At 36.9% G+C, this 24,228-nt stretch overlaps 2 protein-coding genes across 3 annotated transcripts in view; both read right to left on the reverse strand.

Moving 5' to 3' along the window:
* Positions 1-13,741, reverse strand: part of LOC107737575 (intermediate filament family orphan 2-like) — a 21,678-nt gene extending 7,937 nt beyond the window's left edge. For both annotated transcript variants that reach the window (XM_016549113.1, XM_016549112.1), the window contains exons 1-3: positions 12,893-13,741; positions 1,447-1,507; positions 996-1,094 (exon numbers count right to left, since the gene is read on the reverse strand). In XM_016549113.1, the coding sequence (XP_016404599.1) occupies positions 996-1,094; positions 1,447-1,507; positions 12,893-13,440 (708 nt within the window). In that variant the 5' untranslated portion in view covers positions 13,441-13,741. The remainder of the gene's footprint in view (positions 1-995; positions 1,095-1,446; positions 1,508-12,892) is intronic.
* A 1,646-nt stretch (positions 13,742-15,387) lies between these two features.
* The window catches only part of LOC107737675 (E3 ubiquitin-protein ligase UBR4-like), a 52,431-nt gene continuing 43,590 nt past the window's right edge, over positions 15,388-24,228 (reverse strand). Inside the window, exons 89-105 of the mRNA XM_016549265.1 lie at positions 21,853-21,933; positions 21,687-21,774; positions 21,454-21,581; positions 21,256-21,363; positions 21,053-21,172; positions 20,768-20,958; positions 20,495-20,668; positions 19,588-19,687; positions 19,264-19,482; positions 19,071-19,184; positions 18,833-18,975; positions 18,386-18,511; positions 18,107-18,301; positions 17,807-18,031; positions 16,999-17,089; positions 16,742-16,904; positions 15,388-16,610 (exon numbers count right to left, since the gene is read on the reverse strand). Coding sequence (XP_016404751.1) covers positions 16,546-16,610; positions 16,742-16,904; positions 16,999-17,089; positions 17,807-18,031; positions 18,107-18,301; positions 18,386-18,511; positions 18,833-18,975; positions 19,071-19,184; positions 19,264-19,482; positions 19,588-19,687; positions 20,495-20,668; positions 20,768-20,958; positions 21,053-21,172; positions 21,256-21,363; positions 21,454-21,581; positions 21,687-21,774; positions 21,853-21,933 — 2,331 coding nt within the window. The 3' untranslated portion in view covers positions 15,388-16,545. The remainder of the gene's footprint in view (positions 16,611-16,741; positions 16,905-16,998; positions 17,090-17,806; positions 18,032-18,106; positions 18,302-18,385; positions 18,512-18,832; positions 18,976-19,070; positions 19,185-19,263; positions 19,483-19,587; positions 19,688-20,494; positions 20,669-20,767; positions 20,959-21,052; positions 21,173-21,255; positions 21,364-21,453; positions 21,582-21,686; positions 21,775-21,852; positions 21,934-24,228) is intronic.

Genomic DNA, 24,228 nt, shown 5'->3' on the forward strand with positions numbered 1-24,228 from the left:
GCATAAACACATTTCATTACACCAAATACACAAAATAATGTTCTTTTTAGCAACATCATATGACCCCTTTAAATAGTAAAAATATTTTAAATAACAAAAATTTGAAGTTAAATATATTAATATTAATTAGGTGAGTCTGAGACGATTATTTGACAGTGATTTCACATTTCTTGTTTGTATGAAGGCTAAATACAAATAAAAGGTGAACATTAATTTATTTGTGCTGTTTTTTTTCTAAAATATTATATGGTTTTATATGAGGTGTCATAGACTTGCCAAATACATTTTTCATAAGTTTGTTAGACAGCATCTGTTGTGGACGTTCTTGGCAGTTTTTACGAGGCTTTTTTAAATAGTGTTCATATCGATATCGGAATTATATCGTATCGACCGAAATTAAGAAATATATTGTGATATAAATTTTGGCCATATCGTCCAGCCGTCCATATATTATATAATTATACTATATGTTAGAAAACTGTGCATAAATAGCACTACACAGTACACAGCCTTTTTATGGGTCAGTAGGTCTAAATAAACCTCAAAAGAGCAGATAAAATACTCCAAGCTAATTTGGCTGCAACAGACGGTACAGCTTCTTTTGAACTGCTTTGCAATTGTGTACATTCACATTGACATATCCAGGGAGGCAGCAGTCAGCTGTGCTTTATTACTGGGACTGAGCAACATCTACTCAACATGAGGGAACAATATACATCTGTTCCAGGGCCAGAAGACTGACTGCTTCACTGCTTATTTGCCCACACAGATCTATGGGCAACTATTCAGCCTGATTCTAGAGAAATTTACCTACAGGTTCATTTTTATTTCCCTGAAAGTCAATCTTGTAATCTTTATTATCATTCACAGCTACAGTCAAATTATGCTTTTGTTTCCCTGTTTCAAATAAGGTACTGTTTTCAATGGATATTTGCATGTTTTGCGTGCCATCAGTTGTGTGCAGAAGTTGATAGCGGATATAGCAGGAAACTTACATCACGAGGCATGAGGCATTTAAAGACCACCAGCTCTGTTTTAAGACGTTCCATCTTTTCATTCAGTTCTCCCTGCATAGCCTCAGATGACTGAACAGTCTGTAAAGAGAGCATTTAGTAAGATTTGCTGTGCACTGAAAAAACGAGGGGTGAAAATAAAAGCACTACTTTACATGTCTTTTTTTAGCTGAATTCATTTACTTAATTATTATAATGAAATGTTTTGACTGGACTTAATGTCACGTTTCCATGCTACAGAACTACAGTAATCAAGCAAATCTTTGGTTATTTTTTCAGCATTATTTACATAGTCTCAGAATATATTTTTACAGTGTGGGTGGGGGAATTTTCTTCTATACGCTAGCATTACTTACAGCTAGCCATGCATCAGTGCATCTGTATGGATGTCAAACATCAACACAGTCACAATATAATAGGTCTGAAATCTCACCTCCTGTAATGTCTCCACCAAAGACTCCATCTGCTGACGTTTAGACACCTCTTCCTCCCATCTGGAACACAAAAACAGCCCACATGGGCATTGATTGTACTTGGAATGAATGTGCACAGTGTGTCATAGTGTCATAAAGTCATGATCTGGAGTCAATTCAATTATGATTCAAATGATTTGATCGAAGGAGGATGAAAGTTATTAAAAGTAATTCAATTCACCAGTCATTTAAACTGCGTACTAATATAACTGCATAAAAATATGTACATAAAGGGTTTTCCATACAAGTATCAAAGTCACAGCATGTTCAGTTACATCTACAGTACTCAAAAGAGACTAGAGAAAAACTTCAGTATCCATCCACTACCACTGACCATTGAGAATCTTCCTGAGACATTTAAAGCTCCCTGAGGATACTAACAAGTTCCTTAAAATCCCTATGGAGACTGTAGTGCATTGTAGAATATGCGAATAAAAGCTTTACTTTTACAGGAGAAAGGTTTGAGGTAAATTACGGTGACATTTTATTTTTGCTCTCGCTTTTCAGCAACTGGGAATCTATAGTGTGTCAGGGTACAAAAGTGAAGCAATAAACAAATAATCCTAAATTTAGAATAATTATGATTTTTTTATGTTTTTGAAAGAAGCATCTTTTTTTATCAAAAAGTGAGCAAAAAATGTGTAATATAGTGAAATATTATTACAATTTAAAAATAACTGTTTTCAGTTTAATATTTTTTTTAAATGTAATTTAATCTTGTGGTGGCAAAGCTGAATTTTTAGCAGCCAGTCTTATCTCCAGCAATATCTATTTCATAATCAGTTTGATGAATCCTTCACTGAAACGAATCGATCAGAGCATTTACTGAAACAACATCTGACTCACATAGTGAACAGCAGCTTATCAGTATTTTGTCTTGTCTCTATCGAAATGAAGCAGGTTTTGTGTCAGTATCATGATTCTCTCCATATGACAATGTCTCGGTAAAGATAAACATTTTTCTGAGTATGTTTTTTCATTTTCTGTTCTGCTCAGACTATTAATATATCCTGAATGAAATAAGCAAATGTCTGATTTAATTTCATTTATTTATAATGCGCAAATAAACACAACAAAAGTTGACCACTGTGCTGTACAGAAGAGAAAGAAACAATAACAATAAAATTTAAGTTAGAATAAGACCAAGAATTATAATTAATTGCATGTACAACGAAAACAATATGGGAGCCAAAATAGAGCCTTGAGGAATACCACAGGTGAGAGGTGCTACAGAAACAGAGCAACCAATGCCTACTGAAAGGGTTTTGTTACTAAGATAACATCTAAGGGCACTTCCTTGGATGCCCACACACTTTTCAAGATGTGATAAAAGAATGCCATGATCAACCGTCTGATTTTAATTTAAAAAATAAACATTTCTAAAAAGTAAAAATAAACATTAGATTAGGTATTAATAAGACATAAGATATCTTTCCTTTATGATTCATGATTCATTCATCCATCAGAGTGTTAAATAACCACCTGTCTATGCAAAGTGTTAACATGCTTCGGGATTCCCCGTGTCTGATTCTGTAGGATAGTTATGTAGTGAGATTCCTCATTAGCTGGATTATAGTATGACAGGTTCTCTTGTTTTATAAACTCCTTACATACTTTAATTTCTTGCATGCTCAAGGGATTAGAGACTCCATTTGTTTTGCACTTACATTGTCTGACAGTCTGACTGGGTCCAGACATCAAGACACCTGCCAAGAGGGGGCAAGTGCTGACTCAACACGACAAGATCCAGAAGGGATCATCTGTTCAGTAAAAAGAGTTGCACTTGTTATGTTAAGCTGACCTGTTGGCCAGAAATGAAAAGCATGTGGAGGCTGTGGATCTTCAGTGAAAACAAGAAAAGAAGGTTCTCAGGGAATAAGAGTGAAACTGTAATAATATTTCACCATATTACTGTTTTTAATCAAAGAAATGCAGCATTGGTGAGCATAAGAAGCTTCTTTCAAAAACATTTAAAAATCTTAATTATTCCAAGCTTTTGGTCACCAGTGTATATTAGTGATGGGAAGTCCGGTTCTTTTCCGCGAACCGGTTCTTTCGGACAGTTCGTTTCAATGAATTACACGCATGCGCATTATCATCAGCTCATCGGTTCTCAAATCGGACGTGTTCGAAAGAAACGGTTCTCGGTTGAGTGTACCGGTGATCCGAAAACTGATGCAACCAGTTCTTGACTCGAGAACGAGAACTGCTCCAGCAGTGGGCGTGTACGTTCGTTATCTGGCTCGCTGCACACATGCTGCTCTGCTCGTGTTCATCTTCAGTTCTCTCTTCACAGCAGTTCAGTCAGTGTACTGCTAGAGTAAATTAATTACTCCGGGATATTGGTTTATTTCAACTCAGAGGGAGTGTCAGCCACGTAAAAAAAGTGAATAACTTAAGTAATTTGTGGATTAATGCTTACTGGAGACGCGAACCGTTTCAAACGATTCAGTCCGATTTGGTGAACTGGTTCAACCGGTTCACTAAGAAGAACCGGTTAAATCGAACGATTCGTTCACGAACCGGACATCACTAGTGTATATAGGCTATTATACCCCTTATGTATTTATATAATAAGCCTCTGGGAAAAAAGTTTTAGAGGCTGCACTGAGGATGAGTAAATGACAAAAGTTCCAGTTCTGGGTGAACTATCCCTTTAAGAAAGACTGGTTATGGAGTAGCCACAAGTCGATAAGAGCTGAAAATCCAGATACAGGGTAAATACACACGTGTGGAGACATATCATGGATCCGGGCGATCAGACAGTGCAGGGACAGCGTGGATCTTTCTGAATGTCAGTGGGATCTAGTGGAGCTGACTAGACAACAGCCCAAGGTCATGAGAATCAGACTCCTCTCAGTTCCTCTGCTGCAGCACAGACTGCACACGAGGGCTTTCATTATATTCAAAAGATACTGAACACAATCCAAACGGAAGCTCTCTCCAAAACAAGGCAGTGTGGACAATGGCACGAGGAAACATACTCATACAGTACATACAGAAACAAATACTACATACTGAATGCTTTTGAACGCTCACCTGGTCAAAAATGAGCACAGGATTAGAACTTTTTTAATGAACCGCTATTTAGGAAAAGAAAGATGAGACACACCACAAAATGAGGAGCTGCTTGCTTTGTTCTTCACCATAAGCCATCACTGTACACACTGCTGTGACTTCTTCCATTGTGTGAGATCAGGCCAGTCGATATTAATACGCGTTGAGTTTATGGGAGAGTTCAAATGACTTCTGCCAATGTTTCAGAGGGCTATTATAGGTAAAGAAAGAAGCAAATCTGTTTTTAGGTCAGAAGTTCTGTGAGTACCATTGTTATCTTAAAACGCTTCAAAAGTGTACATGTGAATAGGGCAGAGAATGATAACGCGAGGTGATTGTGAGGGGATTATCATAGCACCTGTGAAGACCTTAAAAGCATTATGTAGAGACACACCCATTGTCTCATTTGTCCACCACATCTGAAATATCACTGCAAAGAGACAATATCCCATCTAGTTTTTGACTTCTTTCAAAATCATTTAAAAAACCTCACAAACATTTATATATATATATATGAGGGCTAAACAATATATGCTCAAAAATGCATGCCATTTCTCAGGAGATAGGGGAGGGAAGTAACCTAGAAGACAGAGGACGACATGACCTATGACCCACATTTGCCCCCTTAAAATATTTTGCAGACAGAGATGGTGTAAAAAGCTAGAGAAGGCTATACAGGCCATAATGTAGTCATGAGCTGGTATGTTAGGTATGTAAATGACCTCTTCTTAAAATCTGAACTAATCTCAAAGTGGGACCACTTTGAGCCACACCAACTATTGCACGCCCCCTATTTTACGATTTTCATGATGTTAAAAAATTATTATCCTAATTATGAAAATGACTGAAAATGAGAATTAGCAAACACGGTTTGAAATAGCTTGTACTAAAAAAGCTTTTTTTTGGTAGCTGATCTGACTACTAAGATGTCTTGAAACTCTCCAGCATAGTTTTCTCAGGGTGTGATTTTGTAATCCAATAAGCTCTCAGCTATTTCAAGAAAAAAATGTAGAAAGTGGCTTGGTTATAGTTCTTGTAATCATGAGTTCAGTGGTATGTTAGGAATGTAAATGATCACCTTTGCTTTCTATATATGTCTGTTCTTTAACCACTGTTGTCAAGGAATATGCCACATTCTGTTCCTGCACAGTCATATACTTAAGATAATGATCTCTAAACTCTGCTTTGGTTTCTTATGATAATATTCAGTATAAGTGTTCAAGTGATTGATCAAAGTGGTTTATCAGCCATTTTAAAACAATAGACCGCACAGGAATTGCTACCAGTCAATAAATCCATGAAATGACTCACAAAGTCAAAATGAGGTTGAGGATGGCAAAAGTGAAATTACAATAATAGTATTATACAACTCAATGCTAAAAGAAATATACAGTACTTGAATATAATGTATTTTCTGATTTCATAAAAAGTTCTTGCAATGGGATAAAATTATTCAGTACTGAGTTACAAAGTAAATGTGAAAATAAGCCTGTGCTTTCATTTTTAACTAAAATGAATGCCTCATGCCAGGTCTGTTTTAGACCTTTGAATTTAAAAGAAGACCTTCCCCCCACAAGATATATGGCAGGCTCATTAATCCCTGTACATGCGGGTCTGCTGTAGGATACTGATTCACAGGAACAAAATTTCCTTTTTACAAAACTAAAAGAATCCAACAACATCTGTAAATAACAAATACTGCTGTAAATATACAATTTGTGGCTTAACACAAAACAAAATTTGTCAGGCTGTACACAATATTTCATCTGCATGATGGAACATTTTTCCTCTGTCAAAATCAGCTCTTTGCAATGTCCTTCTGTCCTAAACCCTCTGAAACAAGAGGTCAATGAATTGAGATGAAAAAAAAAAGATATGAAAATGTATATATTTACATCTCATATATTGTGAGGAAAAAAGGGGAACATAACATTACATAAGTGGTACTTACTTGGAGGTGGGCAACCATCTATCACCTATGCAACGGCATAGTAACCACCTAAAACACTCTAACATCATGTTTGTGAGTTTTGTAATGTCCACATACTGTTAATATTTTTTTAAAGCCAAAAAATATGCGTATTGCCGGGAAATTGTTAAAGCTAGTTTAGCTGAAAACTCAAAAGGTTTTATTCAGTTATAAACATATTCCCAAAAGAAAGAGTGCTAAATGAAAATCCAGACAATATGTGCAAAGTTGACCTACATATTGATCCATCTCCAGACAGTCCCATGGGTCTTCAGGAGTGCACATCTGTGTCTGCACCCGGACACCAGAAGAAGAGCGAGCTGCGTTTCAGATCAATACTCTCAAGAATCACACACATGATCTAAACCCCTCCCTTCTGTGCCAAAGAGGGTCTATTTAGAGATATAGTACTTGGTTATTATAATTTTAAAACCCTTTAACTGTTATCTCTACCATATGGTTGAGCTTAATTTGATAGGGAATACATCTATCAAAAGGAAGAGATGAGAGAGCTATCTTTCTCTTTTGGGAATTGGGGGTTGGGAATTTCCCGTTTTCAAGTGACAGCAGCAGTTTACAAACTGGTCAGTCATCAGATAATAGGATCAAACAAGCAATCAAGGAAGTAGGGATGAAACCATAATGTTGTTGTGAATAGGGTAGAGGGTAAAGAACAGAAATATAGCAAAATATATGAGAAATGCAAAAATGTTTATTTACCATAATTATCCAAAATCATGCGTGACCGTACGGTTTATATGTCTGTAAAGGACATCATATAACATATATATTGCCATACGTCTATATATATTATAGAGACACTTAAATATAATTTTTTATCTTTGTGGACCCTGAAGTTTATGAAATGTATCCAAGATACTAATAAAGTAAAAGGAATGTTTATTATTGGAAAATAACTAATAGAAATAGTTCTCTGAATTGAAATCAAGATTTACCATGGACTGACATCTCCACTGTACGCTAGAGTTTTATATAAAACATAAATAAAATTAAAAAAAAGTGATATTTATTTATTATTTAAGTTGGGGCTATTTACTAGATGTCTAGTAATAAGAATTTTAAGTTAAATAATTTTTTCATTAGCTCCTTTTAGGGGTGAAAGTTAAAGGGTTAACAGTGTTACTCAATATTACATTTAAATGTAAAATATTTTATATGTACTAAATTGCAAATTAATCATTACAAATGTGTAATTACAAATATATTTAAATATACAACAAACAAGTTTTGATAGAAATAACATTAACCCCTGTATTATGTTGCAGGCCAGTTTTCAGAAATACAGTACTGGTTCATCCAGGATTTTTTTTTTTCAATTTGTGTCAGTTTGACTCGTAACGTAAACATCCTACCCAGAATTCAAAAATGAAACAAGTGTTAAATTATATTTTAGTTCACAATTAATGCTTAGAGTATTTGGCAGTACAATTTGACCATATTATCTCACAGACAATAGAAGTAATTATGAAATTACATATAAAGAGGTCTCTAAAGTTCAGCTAATTGCATTAAATTATATTAAACCTATAATACATTTTCATTTAATTGCAGTTAACATGCAATTATGTGTTCAAAACCATTGCATTCAGTTCATACTTAAGTATATTCTTTTGACACGTACTACATCTATAATAAGTACTCTTTTTAAGAGTATGTTAAAGTGTACTTCTGTTTGCAAGGGAACAGACAATATCCAAACTAGCAAGATGGGACAGCCAGGCTTTTATTAAAGCATTTGCGTCACTGGGGCTTTTAAGGTTCAGTTTTTGAATGCATAATGTCTTGGCTGGCTGCGTCTACTGCTCCATCCGTCTGTACACTAGTTTGAAATGTATAAACCTGCACAATAAACAAACACAGTCATTCAGAAATGCATCTATTTACCTCATAACTGACAGCTTTGCACCAGCTGAATCTATCTATCTTTTGAAAGTCACTCATGTGCATCATCATGAATAACTTAAGCTCAGGAGAAAAAGGCAGAATAACCTCTTTCAGGGAAACTGGCAAGCCTGAATAATTTGTTAGCATCATTATCCCATTGATTTTTATTGCGATGGGAAAGACTGGATGGATCCTCATCAGCTTTCATCTATGGATATCATCATGCTGTGAAAGAATATGCTACTCAGTCCTGAGTGACCACAACATGAAAACAATGTCTATTCTGTACATATGTGGAAACTAAAACAATATTTGACTGCAGTTTATTAAAGGAACACTCATGGTTTGATTGCAAGTAAAAATATTAAATAAAAATCACCAAATCACATTCCTAAAGTCAGTCAGTCCAATTAGGCCTGACCAGACCTTTTGTCAAACTCAGTTTCAATTATTATATAATATCATGTAACATAAAATTACATAATAAAACAATGTAAATAACATATGATAATTAATATGTACAAAAATAATATCTAAAGTATTCAAAATAACATTTAAATAAATGAAATTCAAGTCCCCTCAAGCAAAAAAAATAAAATTAAAAATAAACAAACAAACAAAAGTGGTATGTTCTTTCATCACATCACAGTTGACAGCTATTTCTTGGAAGTGTAAAAATGTTCAGAATGTACTAGTTCCCATGATTTTGGACTCCCAGCATGAGTGGGGGACAGAACTACTGAATCATTCCCTGGAGAGATGACCTCACTTTGCTGCAAGCTTACCTCCTGTTCACACACCATTGATCCCCCACACAAAACATCACCTCACATGCAGCTACTGCCAACATCCCTGGCCAGAACTGGACAAACGTCTACGGCCATAGCTTTACAGCCCGACTCACACGGGTCAGTGGAGAGCGTCTGCTGCGGTTATAAAACACCTTTTGAAAGTGTGCGCTCCTCAAAGCCATCATCTGCAGAATGCATGGCTTTTGTGCTAGGAAAGGTTTATAGCTTGAGTGTATTTCACTGAAATCTGGCATGTGTTTAATCACAAAGCTAGAGCTTAGAAATGATAAACTGTCCCCCAGAACAACATTCATATGGCATGTGGATAAATAAATATGATTTAAACTCTGTTTCTTAATCTAATCTTGGGCAGAATCACTCTAAACACATGCCTTTAGAAATGCCAATGAAGATACCAATTAAAATATTATGCAAAACCAAAAGACTTCTAGTGTTCATTATTTCCAATACAATAAAAGAGTAAGACATTCATCTTCCACGGAAGTCCAGAACAATTTAATAAACCAGAATTTCTATCAAAGCCATGGAATTGCCACAAAGGATTAATCAGACAAAGAATTCCAATAGAACGGGAGGATGGGCGAAGAATTCGCATGACACTCCGAGGGGTGGGGCAGATGAATCCATTCTCTAGATATGTTAAGCTCCCTAAAATATCCAAGCAGTCACTATCGGGATGATTTGTAGGTTTGTGCTGTTTTGACAGTCAGGAAAATAACTGGGTTGAATGTCTTAATTTCCCTTTCAACAATAATTGTTTTTGGCATTCTGTGCTCAAGTCAGGAACAAATCCCACTCCTAAAGACCTCAGAAACTCAAAACTCTGAAAATAGCCAGATGCCATTAAAATCGGCAAATGCAAATACATTAACAGATTGCCTTTCCTTTTAATTTGGCTCCAAGTTACTTTAAAGGGGTCATATGATGTTGCTAAAAAGAACATTATTTTGTGTATTTGGTGTAATGAAATGTGTTTATGCAGTTTAAGGTTAAAAAAACACATTATTTTCCACATACTGTACATTATTGTTTCTCCTCTATGCCCCGCCTTTCTGAAACGCGTCAATTTTTACAAAGCTCATTGTTCTGAAAAGCAAGGTGTGCTGTGATTGGACAGCTATCCAGTGCGTTGTGATTGGCCGAATACCTCAACCGTGTGACGGAAATGTTACGCCCCTCACCATACTGTGATGATGCCCTGTCGATTTGAGACTTTAGTCTTTGCAACTTTACAGATCTTCTTTATGCACCAAGAGCTTGTAACACTCCAAAGAGAAAGGAACAATTTAAATCGCATCATATGACCCCTTTAAAGAACACAAGCTACTCAAAACATTCAGCCTGTTGCCAAACATATGCCTAATTTATAAGCCACTTTTATATTTGTTTAAATGATTTCCTAGGAGACAGTCTTTGCATATGAGTCTGATGCCACACTCTCCACCTGTCTCGGATCGCATTTAATATAACAGACCACCAACATCCATCCTAACTGACCGGCTGCTACTGTGACACTCTATCTGAGGGCCAAAACAAACATGAGACGACAGCAGAACTAAGACAGCAATGCAAAAAATAGTTAATTTTGAGTTTACCACTTAAGGAAAGGCAAACATATGACTATTTACTCAATCATTTATCTCAAAAATAGCACATTCCTAACAGCACGGCTACTGTAAGCAGTGAATAATCAAAGGAAGCAGGCACTCTTTATGAAGTGGGGTTTCTAGCTCACTCAAGATCTGGAAATGAATCATTGTGTGGCTCATTCGTCCGCTGCTTCTCACAGACAGACTACATCTGTTCTGGCAGACGAGAAAACCCTCTGGGCCTTCTATAGCCAGACTATTAAATTATTATTACAACAGAGCCACTCACACAAACTAAGATAGCAGCACAGCCAAGAGGAACAGTCTGAGAAACACAATAGCATCTCAGGGTTCCTGTAGTTATGGGGTTTCTAGAGGACCGGAAATGCCTTAAAGTTACAGTAACTCACTTGTATTGAGCAATGAATGAGACCCCACACTGTCTGGTGTGGGTCAGAAACAAGGAATTTGGCACAAATGTTTTGTTCATCACTTTCCCAGCAGCAGACACATAAATCAAGCATCTTTTAGCAACAAGTACAGGAAATTTATCTTCTAAATCAACATGCATTGGTCAATTTGCTATTGCAGATGACAAAAATAAATGGTTGAATCAGACAACGAACTGAATGACACAGAGAAAAGAGAATATAATCAGGGAAAATTCCTTATGTATGAACCAAACCTGCACAAAATGGGTGGAAGTGTATTGCGTGGAGCAATAACAATAATTATTAGTCCCCAAAGAGAAAAAGAGAAACTGTAAAGAGATTCTACTGAAGTTCTAGGGCAGATCCCACAAACTGCTATTGAATGGGATGGGTTTGCACAGATCCCCATTTGGAGGAGAGAAAAAGCTAATGGTTTCTGTCAGATAAAATGTCACCCCTGCTTTCTCAGGTTTCATATCCAAACTGGACACTCTGTAATAGGATACTAGAACATACAGGGGTTACTGATAGAGACTTACTGTTAAGACACTGAAAAAAAACAAGCCCCAGGGACAGCCGCACAAAACAGAAAGGAATCACACACACTCTTGTTTACTATGAACACACAGGGGGCAAAGTTTTTGTTTTTAGAATGAGAAGGGCTATTTTGTTTAAAATATTTGATAACCCAGCCAACAAAAATATGTTCTAAGAATGTGTTCGTAACATTCCCATTAGGATATAAAATTGTTATTTCAATGTTTTCTGAATATTCAAAATGTCCACAAAAAAAAAAATAGTTTGTTCTTGGTTATGCGAACGTTAGAGAAAACATTAAGGGAATGTTCCATTTTATCATTTTGCACATGTTATATTAATGCTACTTTTGAAAGTTCTCACAATGTTCTCAAATGAGTAGGAAGCAACTTTTACAATATGGCAGATGAATGTCCAAATAAACTGGTTTAGAAAAAGATTCCATGAACAAAAAAATAACATTGTGCTAACAGTTTTGAGAACATTATTAAAGACCAGATAACTTAGAACAAATGTTTAATTAATTTTACTGGATTTTACCTTAAGTTCACCAAAGTTCTGAGAACATTCCCTGTTGGGAATATGCAGATAAATAACAATTCTAATAACAAAAAATAATTTTAATGATAATAATATAACATTTATTAAAATCTCTTTTGTGATTGAGATTTTGGCTGTTTTGCTTGTTTTATCATAATATTATTATTATTATAGATCAATAATAGATTAAATAGGTTACTTTGACATTTTGGTAAATAATAGACCAACCATTATTCAATATTTTGGTCGGTCAAACCAATTATTGCTCTATATCTATCTAATTGTAAGCATAGTTTTGGCCAAAGTACATACTTACCATAACAATATTACAGTTATTGTTCTTAATGTAAAACCAACCAATAATGTAACAAGCTTTTGTTTTGTTTCAGACAGTGGATGACAATAGATGACAGTGGTAACTAATATCAAGTTACCAGAGCTTTATCGTAACAATAATTGCAGTAACCATAATGTTTCTTGATTTACAAGAAAATTGTTGATAAAGATATTAACTTCCCCACTTTTTGCAGACAAACACTTGAAATATAAGCTGGAGCTGCACTCACTTTCTCCTGTACTCGTCCCTCTCGCGCTTGACTTTGGCCAAAACATTGTACAAGGCCCTGAGTTCAGGTGTGATGGTGTCAATCTGAACCCCGACACCGTCCGGATGAGTCCAAGACACTCCAGGCCCCTGATGAGTCTCAAACCGTCCTCCGTATCGGGCGGTGTGTGAGAAACTCCAGATTCTACCGGGGAGTCTCGACTGACACAGTGCGTTTGAATAAGGCAGCTCGAGGTTCGTCTGCACCGCTTGCTCCCGGGAAAACAGCAGTCGGTACCGGGACTGCTCTTGGGCGTGCTGCAGCTGGATCTCCAATAACTTGTTTCTGCGCTCTAACTCGTGGACTTTGGAAAGGAAGCAGCGGAAGCGGAGATTTAGAGTTTTTAACACATGAATGTTGGAGCCCAAATCGTTTCTCAGCGCGCTGGTTGCCATGGCGCCGGACCCGCTCCCAGCCGCACACGCTTCATTCATACCGACGGGTGCCGCGGATTCATTGAACAACATCGGGTTGAGAAGCGGGTCCGGAAAACGACGAGGTAAATCCATCTTTATTCGTGAGCAGTGTTTCTAGGCATCAAACTGGAGATGCTGTAAAGCTGCATACGTCACCTCCATGCTCTCAGACGCAAGGTGCACTCCCTTTATCTAATGTCACACAAATAATAGGCCATAGTCGTGCTTCTAGCGGTCGGATAAAGCGCATTGACCGGTACACATTTCATGAACTCACAGCTGCCCTCCTACCATCCCCTGGTGAGTAAACGGGCCGGTTATTAGTCTCAACTTGCCGTAGAGACTCAGGTTTCAGCCCAGTCTGAGAACACCATCCGAAGGAAACAGGAGGAGAGGAAGACATGTCCGCTCCGCCCTTACCGGGACTGCTCTTGGGCGTGCTGCAGCTGGATCTCCAATAACTTGTTTCTGCGCTCTAACCCGTGGACTTTGGAAAGGAAGCAGCGGAAGCGGAGATTTAGAGTTTTTAACACATGAATGTTGGAGCCCAAATCGTTTCTCAGCGCGCTGGTTGCCATGGCGCCGGACCCGCTCCCAGCCGCACACGCTTCATTCATACCGACGGGTGCCGCGGATTCATTGAACAACATCGGGTTGAGAAGCGGGTCCGGAAAACGACGAGGTAAATCCATCTTTATTCGTGAGCAGTGTTTCTAGGCATCAAACTGGAGATGCTGTAAAGCTGCATACGTCACCTCCATGCTCTCAGACGCAAGGTGCACTCCCTTTATCTAATGTCACACAAATAATAGGCCATAGTCGTGCTTCTAGCGGTCGGATAAAGCGCATTGACCGGTACACATTTCATGAACTCTCAGCTGCCCTCCTACCATCCGCTGGTGATGAAACAGGCTGGTTATTGGTCTCAACCGTCTCAATTCGCCGTAGAGACTCAGGTTTCAGCCCAGTCTGAGAACACCATCCGAAGGAAACAGGAGGAGAGGAAGACATGTCCGCTCCGCCCTCCAGCAACAGTAGCATTGGCTACGGTCTGTAAGACACGCCCTTCTAATTAACATATTACATGAGGGGTTCAGGCATTAGCGCTGTGCCTTTAAAAGTATTTACATATTAAATATTTGGCTTTGTATACAGTGTTCAAGAAGTTATAAAAAAGAACTTTGTTTGTGATCTGTACAGTAGCTTCTTATTTGAACTTTGTAACTTAAAATCAATATTTTTTGTGTTGTAATTTAAGCAAATGTTTCTATAAAAGGGTACAGAAAACGTCGAAATATGTTTAAATATGCTATATGCTACGATCACGATTTGACACTTTTCATTTCAGAACATTTATAATTGTAAATCATTATGATTAATACTCAGATCCATTAAAAGGTGCGATTGTGCTGTTCTTCTCCCACCAAAATGAGGTCACGTCCCAGAGGAAGTCTTTTGTCAAGGGTTTTTACTAAAAGACTTAACAGGATGGAAAGTGATATCGTCATAGTGACTTGACAAACAGTTTAACTTAATTAAAACAATAGAAAACAAGTTAAGTCTTGATTATAGAAAGGAAACCTTGAAGAAAAACCAATTTATAAATTGTCAGTTAGGTAGAACACAGATATAATGACTGGTCTACTCAAGCTAAAGTAGCGAAATTGATTAAAACTCCCTCATACTTTCAATTAATTGTGATAATGTGGAAAGAAAAATAGGATTTCTGTCATATTTTATACTGTATATTACAGTGTCTGTGATGGGAACAAGAAAACATACTGGATAGAAGGATTTAGAGAACCTTTAAAGAAACTTCCAGAAGTGAAGAACCCTCCCTTTGCAGTTTTATTATATCTGATGCAGTGTTTGTCTTGCTGAAAAATAAAGCTAAATAGACATGTATATTAAAAAAACTACATATTAAATAGTATGAAGTAAGGCATACTACATACTAAACAAACTGAAAATATAAAAATAAAAGTATTAAATGCAATAGTATGCAAGTACTAAACAACACTGCTTAGATGACACATTCAGTCAGATATGGTATTCTTACACCTTTATTAATTTGAGCTAATTCAAAAGCAGACATTCAGCAACAGTTGAACATTGTAGCAGCGGGAATAGGCGAATAAACACTAACTGGGTTTTTCTTGTTTTCTTTTTTAAAACAAACTTCACACCATGCATTCAGCTCAAGAACACCCTATCGCAGGTGTGTGTTTATATTGTAAGAATAAGCTTAAAATCACTGAGACTCTTCTCAGTGGCACCTTGCTTACCAGAGGCACAACTTGCTCTGGGGAAAATCTTTAATCTGCGGAATATTACGGTGTGAATTACGGACACATGGAAGACATAACGAAAAAGAAATGTAGTTATCGTGATTTTGATCAAAACACATAAACCCAACCAGAAAAACAGTGGAAAAAGGCTCCCAAAATAAATATGCAGGCCCTTTTTATTCTTTATCTTCGTTTCATTGTTGATGCAGGTAAAACCCTTTACAAATCAGAAAGTATTTTCATTTTTTGGGAATAACATTAAACAAACTTTCATCTCAATCTTTAACCATTTACACATGGAAAACAATCGTCACACATTTGCATCGCATCACAGAACCACTGTCAGGCCTTGCCTTTCTCACAAACTGCAAACAATTCATTGAACACCACTGCAAAAAAAAAAAAAATATCCAGAAACATAGACCAAGACGATGAGAGATTAGTTAGTGAATCTGTAACTCTTAGCCAATTTAGAGTAAAAAAAAAAACACCATAAACAAAAATCAAAAAAGGGAAAAATAAAAGCCATCAGGGTTGTTTATGAATTAATTCCAAATCAAATTACCTGCAACATGTTGGATCAAAACAGCATGGTGTGTTTGTGTGTATTAGGTGTTATAAAACCATTGTAGAGTAAATGCGCATTAACTCGTCAGGCTACACGTCACTTTCTTGTTTAGGAGAGAGTTATAACTGAATGAACCCACGTGGAGATCAGGAGCAGAAGTGGAGGTGAATGAGTGTGTATGCGAGCTGATAGAAATTTTGGGAGCCTGGGCCCCGATTGAAAGGTGTCCTTATGGAGTTGCGAATAGCGGTGTCCGGGTAACAGACAGACTCCGTGTTTAAGGAACACCTGCACTGGACAGAGAGCTCACGAGTCCATAAGTGAGGTGCATAAAGTGTGCCATCAGGGCACAGAGTTCAACAGGTCCTGCAGGAAGGCGTCAGGGTCTGGGATGTCTGACAGAAGACCTGGGAAAAGAGTCAGTAAAAGAGATTAATATTCGATAGCTCAACATTTTTGTATTTTTTATTTTTTTAATTACTTTCCACTGAGCTTTGTGTTCAGTTCATGGCAGGAAAGTGTATTAAAAATGTCTGACCTACGACATCCAGGAACTCGGAGAAGGATTCAGCAGGCATTAGCTCATCCTGGAAAGCCCTCAAAATTCTTTCTGAAGCATCATAGATGGGCATGTCATTGTGCCTTATGTACTCTGCGAGCGAGAAGGACCAGCCTCCCTCTGTGTTGCTGGTGGGCACTTTCTGTTGTGGGAATGGGCAGATAAAATTAAGATTTCATGGAAATATGAACTTATTAGAAATTACACAAGTGCAAAAAAAGAACACATTCTCGTACCCTGAACATATCATAGACAAGATCCACCAGACCCCAGAAGAGAAGCGGTGAGCGGTAAACAGCATACTCCTTCACGGCTTTGTCTGTGAGCCTGAAACGATTAAAATCAAATATGCAATTAAATCACTTATCAGACAGATATTATTCAAAACAAATAAAACTGACACATAAATATATGTATAACCATACATATATAGCTTGATATATATAGTTTTAATGTAGAAAATATACATTTAATACAACAAAAAACAAAAAAATCTGCAACAATTATTATTATTAAAAAATAATTAAAAAGAAATGCATGTATCAATATTGCAATTAAATCACTCAGTGTAATTATTTTATTAATATAATTACATATATGCATGCATCTTGTGTGTGTGTGTGTATATATATATATATATATATATACACATACACAAAATGCATGCATATATGTAATTATATTAAAAATATTGCATAAAATAATATAATTATATATTACATTATATAATGTATAATATATAATAAAAAATAAAAAAAAACATTCTGAAACAGTAGTCACCCTGAAAGCGAAAAATTTTACAAACAGTAATACTGAGGCCTGAAACAATCTGACACCCAGCACAAGCCATGTCTGATATAATCTTGCATCAATCTTCTAAGGCATAATACAGTCTTAAAGCAAACATCGGCAGTTTGAGTAAGCACAAAACACTTGCCAAAACCAAAAGTAGACACCCTCAGCACGTAAAGTACAGCACAGGCTTGTACAAGCTCTTTAAAGTTCATGCTCTGACACATGCACAGTCATGCTTTGTTCCCTTACTTGTTAGCACCCCCTGGTGAAACCTTGCGGGCATGTGAAGTGACCAGCAGCCTACGAAGGAAGTCGAGACGCGTAGTCCTCCAGCGCTCAGGTGGCAGGATGTGCATGGCCAATATGGTGAAGTAGTGCGGCCCGTCCACCTCGTACGAAGTCTCCACCCACTTTTCACAAGGCTGCTCTAAGAAGCTCTGAAGATTCTTCTCCTCCCGTGACGTGGCCCTTGTTCTGAAGAGAAATTCAGAAAAATGTTTTGAATCTCAAAACGCACTGGAACTCAATTCTCATCTTTGATAAACGTACGTGTTGAGGACGTAGAGAATGGTGTGAATGATGTAAGGGATGAGGTGGATGTTGCTCTCGCGGCCTCCACCCCCTGTGTCCACGCTGAAGGACTGCTCCATAGCAAAGCGCAGGAACAGCAGCTTGGTATCGTGAATGTTGAGCTGGTACGTGGGTTCCCTTTGCCCTGTGCACTCTTGCAGATATGTGTTGTGCCTGTAACGGTACAAAACCAGCTTAAAATCCTGTAAATATTCAGGAGTACAGCTTAGCTTTAAATAAGCTGCAGGCATGACGTACCTTGCCAGGCAGGTGGCGAAGGCAGATTCGGGTACGTGAGGCCCCCATACTGGTAGGAGACCATTGCACTTTGTGTTGGCATTTTGTAGTGCAGCACTGTCCCATTCCTCACGCCCTCTGGCAAGCCTGATCCAGACCGACAAGAGAGAACATTATGAAACATGTGAGATGATAAAACCTTCCTTGAAGCGATAGTTCACCCCCCAAAAAAAATTCTGTCATCATTTAATCATCATCAGTTGACGGTAGCCATTGACTTCCACAGTATTTTTTTTTCATACTATGGAAGTCAATAGCTACCGTCAGCTGTTTGGTTACCAACATTATTCAAAATATCTTTTTTGTGTTCAACAGACGAAAGAAACTCATACAGGTTTGGAACAACTTGAGGGTGATTGATTTTGGGTGAAATATTCCTTTAATCAAATCTATTGCAGTTTCACGCACCTGACAGCAGCAAGATGACAGTCATAGTGGACTATGTTAAAGTGTGAGACAGTGCTGTAGCCCTGCTGCTTGCGGGGTTTGTTCTCGAACTCCTCTAGGGGCACACGCTTTGTAAATGTGTAGATGCCCAGAACTTTGGTTGGCTGTGGGGTACAAAGTATGATCAAGGATAAGACAATGAAGAGGTTGAGCATTTACATCTACAGCTAAATAAAACATCATTGGTAGATAAATGGACCTGGAACTTGTAGCCCTCTCTACAAATACAGCAAGTCAACCCAGGTTCTTCTATGAGCTCCTCCATCTGTTTAAGCAGGGACGTCTTGGTCACCACCTGGCCCTTCTCATTGGTCTAAAACAAAGTGAAAAACAGAAAAATTTGAATTCAAAGTCGATTATACATCAAGCTTCTATCTATATTTGCAACTCACTGTCATTCCCAGTGTGCCAAGAGCTTTCTGCCTCATCGCCATGGCCATGCGTTTCTTCTCCGCTCGAGTCTCCCTTCGGGCAGCGTCGATCTTCAGGTTAACCTCTGCGAGTTCCCTTAGTGCCTCCAGAAGATTCTCTGCTAAAGTGCCGATACCCTCGTCACTGGACACCTGCTCCAGCTTGTGTAAATTGGTTATTGAATCTGTTCCGATTAGCATCTATAAGAAGAGGAGAAAATATGAGTTATGTTAGTTGTCTGTGTACAGGGATACTGCATGAAATAAAAAGATCAAAACTTCTCAAACTAGTGATAAAAGTGTTACCTGTGTAGGGGGGTGCTGGGTGGCCAGACCACGCAGCAGTCTCAGGATAAACGGAAGGGCTGGTCGAGCAAGGAACTTCTTCCAAACGTCTGCATCCAGGCTGCAAAATATTATTTACAGTTTAGGTAATCACTTTATAATAGTAATGTTTTTGGATACGGTAGATGCATTGCATTTCTTGTTGTTTTATATTTTTCATTAGTTCAAAAATAATGATTTATTTTATATTGTATAAATGAAAAAATATGAATTAATAACTTATCAAACTTATAAATATAAAACAAAATCTAATACATAAGAAAAGAGAGATAATAAATGTATCTATAAAATGTATTTCTGGATATCCGGACTCTATCTGCACTACACACACACAGACACACATACATAATTTATTATACTGTAATTATTATTTATAGTAAATCTATGTATTAATATATACAGGTGCATCTCAATAAATTAGAATGTTGTGGAAAAGTTCATTTATTTTTATTTTTTATGATTAAAAATTTAATTTATATTTTTATTTAATTATTTAGTTTTTATTGATGTGCAGATATATACAAATTAATAAATATAAATACAAATGACATTTTAATAATAAAAAATAAAACATATATTAATAAATTTATTTACTATAAATAATAATTACAGTATTATAAATGATACATGTTTTTATATATAATGTATTTGAATATATATAAATAAACATGTATCTAAATATAATTTATAATATCTACAATATGTATTTTGGGATATGTATAAAAGATACTTTATTGTATTAAAGCATATACCAGTATTTACTATAAATAAAAATGAACACTATATTATATCAAATTATATTAAAGTATTATATATATTTATACAAAAATATAGAAATAAACACTTATTATATTATGACATGTCATACTTCTTAGCACAGGGGATATGTTTCTTCATATAATCCAGAGCACTCTGGGTGATGCCCTTCTGCAAGATGAGGTCTTTCAGTTGATGTCCATTACTATTATTCTTGATTCCAGCAGCTATTTTACAGAAACAGTCCAGAAAGACCTTGTCATCTGCACTGTGCTCCTCATCATACCTGTATATGAAAACAAATGGTGTTTAATGCAGCAAAATTTTACTATTGTTACAAAGAACAGTCAGAGTTCTAGGTTACAGAGATGAACAAACTCCATACTTGTCAAAGTTGCAGCAGGGTTTAAAGCGCTCGACCAGGATGTGCATCTTCTCTAGTTCACCGAAGGACAGGTAAGGGATGATGCGGAGCAGCCCCTGTAGGACACTGGGATTGGAACGCACAAACAATGTGTTGATCTGGTCCAGCAGCATCACCAGCTGGTCCTTATCACCCGTCAGCAGCAGGTTACCCTGGAGGAGAAACACAACGGAGAGATATGAATACAGCTGTCTCCCTTCTATTTTGTTGTAATATTCATTGCATAAATCAAAATGTCTTGCTGACCTTGTCTTCAGAGACAGTTTCCGCATTGGCCTCATCCAGGATGATCTCCATAATACTAAGAACCTGCTCTGCTATGGATGCTCCTCCACTGTCCTTGCTCTCCTGCTCTGCCACCAAGGCCTGAAATACAACATCCAATTACAAATATTCTCTTAAATATTACATTTGATCTCATCAGATGATTCCTCTGGTATGTTACTTACCAGATTCAATGTGCCCAACATAACATTCAGAGTGTTCATCTCTGGTTTCACCAGCTGCTGTCTGTTGATTTTCACTTTCACACAATAACTAAATAACTTGAGGAGAACCTATAAAGCAAAACACAATCATTAGAATTTTCTTCAGTTTCTGAGGAAATCTGTAGAGTATGATGAATTAGAGGTGAACTTCATACTCACTGTGAGAAGGTGCCTGCCCTGTTTGAAATCTTTGATTCCAGAGAGCCTGTTCAACATGCACTCCAGACCTCCACACTGCGCCATCACTCCAGCCATCTTATATACCTCCTCATCATCCTCCTCTTCATCTGAACAGAGAGAAAACACCAATTACAAGTGAGAAACATGAGATAAACTATGGGGAAAAAACTGAAACTAATGTTAAAGAAAGGGTCCTGCAACATAAAACCAACCTGTAGTTGAGTCCAAAGACTCAATGAACTCCTCTGTTGCATCTCCCAGAAGCCCCCTCATTCTGTAGATGATCCTCATTGGCTCACCCTTTATTGCAAGAAACAGAGTGTTTAAACCATGGTTGATATGTAAAAATAAAGTACCTTTTTATCTTCTTTAGCTTACCTCGTTGGTGGGGCACCAAACCTTCTTATAGACCTCAGCAACAGACAGATCCAAACTGATGATCTTGTTATTCACAAGGAGCTGCAAAGAAAAGTCATCTTTAAAAACATATTTCAATAGAGGATCAGATAAGAGTGCCCAAAACAAAGAAAAAAAAATCTTATTTTTTATTTATTTTAAAATTATGTAAAAACCTTGTTTTCATTCTGCATGTTTCACACTGAAAACAAAAAAGCGAGGCGAATCGCCGATGAACGGTGATTCATCGCACACTGAGCGCGAAACGATTGATCACCTTCTGCTAATTCATACCTGCACGCTAGATGGCGCCGACCAACAATGCATTTTTCCTCAGATATGAATCTCGTATATGGTTTTAACATCGTCCGCTGCTCAATATATTAGCATTAACTTAATATAAAGTTTGGTTCTACACCAGAAACAAAAACTATCAATAATGCTTACAAGAAAACATCTTAAAATATAAACAGAAGTACAATTAGCATCAAGCCATATTTGAAAATTTTTGAAGTTATTAATGTACTTGCTTAAAATCCACTTTAAACCATCATCGAGTGCTTGTAACTTCCGACTGTGATCTATAGTTGATTTTTATTCTATAATAGGCAGACATGCACTCTTTGTATGTTTAATAACGCCACACTGCTTATTGTCATAAACATCCTTTATTGTTATAAAAATACCATGAGCTGCATACAAAACACATACAGAAAATATATCGTCATAATCATATGTCTATTTGCTTTCATATTTCATGTGTAGAAAAATGTTTCACTCGATTTTTTTAATACGGAAGATCTACCCAGCTAACAAAAATACGTAACTGTTACTGAGTGAATGCGCTCTGACACTCAAAACACCAGCACACGTGGAAGAAAACGAACAGTGCTCTCCAGATCACATAATTTAGTGGAGAATTAATAGAAATAATATTAAGAACATGAGAATAAATGTTCTCAGATACCAATGATAACTCGGCATTAGACTTGTGCTGGTATTCGGTAATGCGATATATCACGGTAATGAATATGCACAATATTGTTATCGTGGGCCCTTCTAAATACCGTGAATAATTATATATTACAGATTATTCAGAATTTTGAATGCATTTTAAGAATACTTTTCCCATAAACTGGTCAAAATGCACAACACCGCTGTATGCTGCGTGAAAGACGTGTGTGAAAATTTGATACCGGCATATCCCTACTTGGCATCCACTCTCGGAATACTCTTCTTCAGTGTTTGTTTACACTGGTTTTTGAAACAGCACCACCACTCTCACCCTTTTGTGCAACAGCAGCTGCTCCAGGCATGTGATCTAAGCTCAAATCTGATTGGATGGCCTGTTTCGTCACGGAGCGACCGGGGGAAAAAAATCGACACAGCACGGAAAAAAAAATCCTCGCTTTTTTCATGCCACGAATGATCGTGCCTGGTGTGAATAGCCTCATAGGGATCTATTGTTTCGATTCAAAAGCATCATCGCACCGAACATTTGTGCCGAATTTTCACGTTCAGTGTGAAAAGGCCTTTAGGCACAACTCATAACTTTGGCAGTCAAACATTTTTTCAAATATTTGTAAAATGTAATATATAAATATTTATAAAATATATAATATACATTTTAAATAGTTAATAAAAATTTTTTTTTTTTTTTACATTTATTTTTTATTAGTTTTTTCTTGCTTTAAGGTTTAAAAATAATTTAGAAATAGGGCTGGGCAATAAATCGCTAACGATAATTATCGCGCGGTATAAATTTCCTCGATAAACGATAACAAGAGGTCGAGAAATTATCGATATAATGTTTATGAGGCAAAGGCGGAACGAAAGAGCGCAACTCATTTGAAGCGCGTCACTCGGACCGTTTATCCGCTCAGATCAAAGTTCAAACAGCAGCGCGAGCTTCACTAGAGCAGATGGTGCTGTGAGATCCAGTGTGACAGCCAGATGATACAGTGCTGACAAACAGGAGAAACACTGTGCGCAACGATACAGTTAGAAGACTTTTTAATCTACAAATTGCCATCATTTACCATAGATTTACTGTAGCACTAACTGCACCATGGTATTGTGTCAGAAATGTGGGTATTTGTGTCAAATATATATTATTAATGTAGACATGTTTTAAATGTATTGGAGTGATGGAATATAATTACAGTATTTTTTTTTGTGATCAAGCTAGCTAGCGTTTATGCATTTATACAAAATTTATTTAGACTAGCTACTGTTTTTCATACAAATACCTAAAAACCATATTACATTTTTACCATGGTATTGAGGTGCTATATTTGAGGTTTTAACTGTGATTATCATGCTTTAAATGTATGCTACTATGGAAGACCAGTGGTTAAT

This window comes from Sinocyclocheilus rhinocerous, unplaced genomic scaffold (assembly GCF_001515625.1).
Source record: "Sinocyclocheilus rhinocerous isolate Xijiao unplaced genomic scaffold, SAMN03320098_v1.1 scaffold72, whole genome shotgun sequence".
NCBI classification, from domain to species: Eukaryota; Metazoa; Chordata; class Actinopteri; order Cypriniformes; family Cyprinidae; genus Sinocyclocheilus; species Sinocyclocheilus rhinocerous.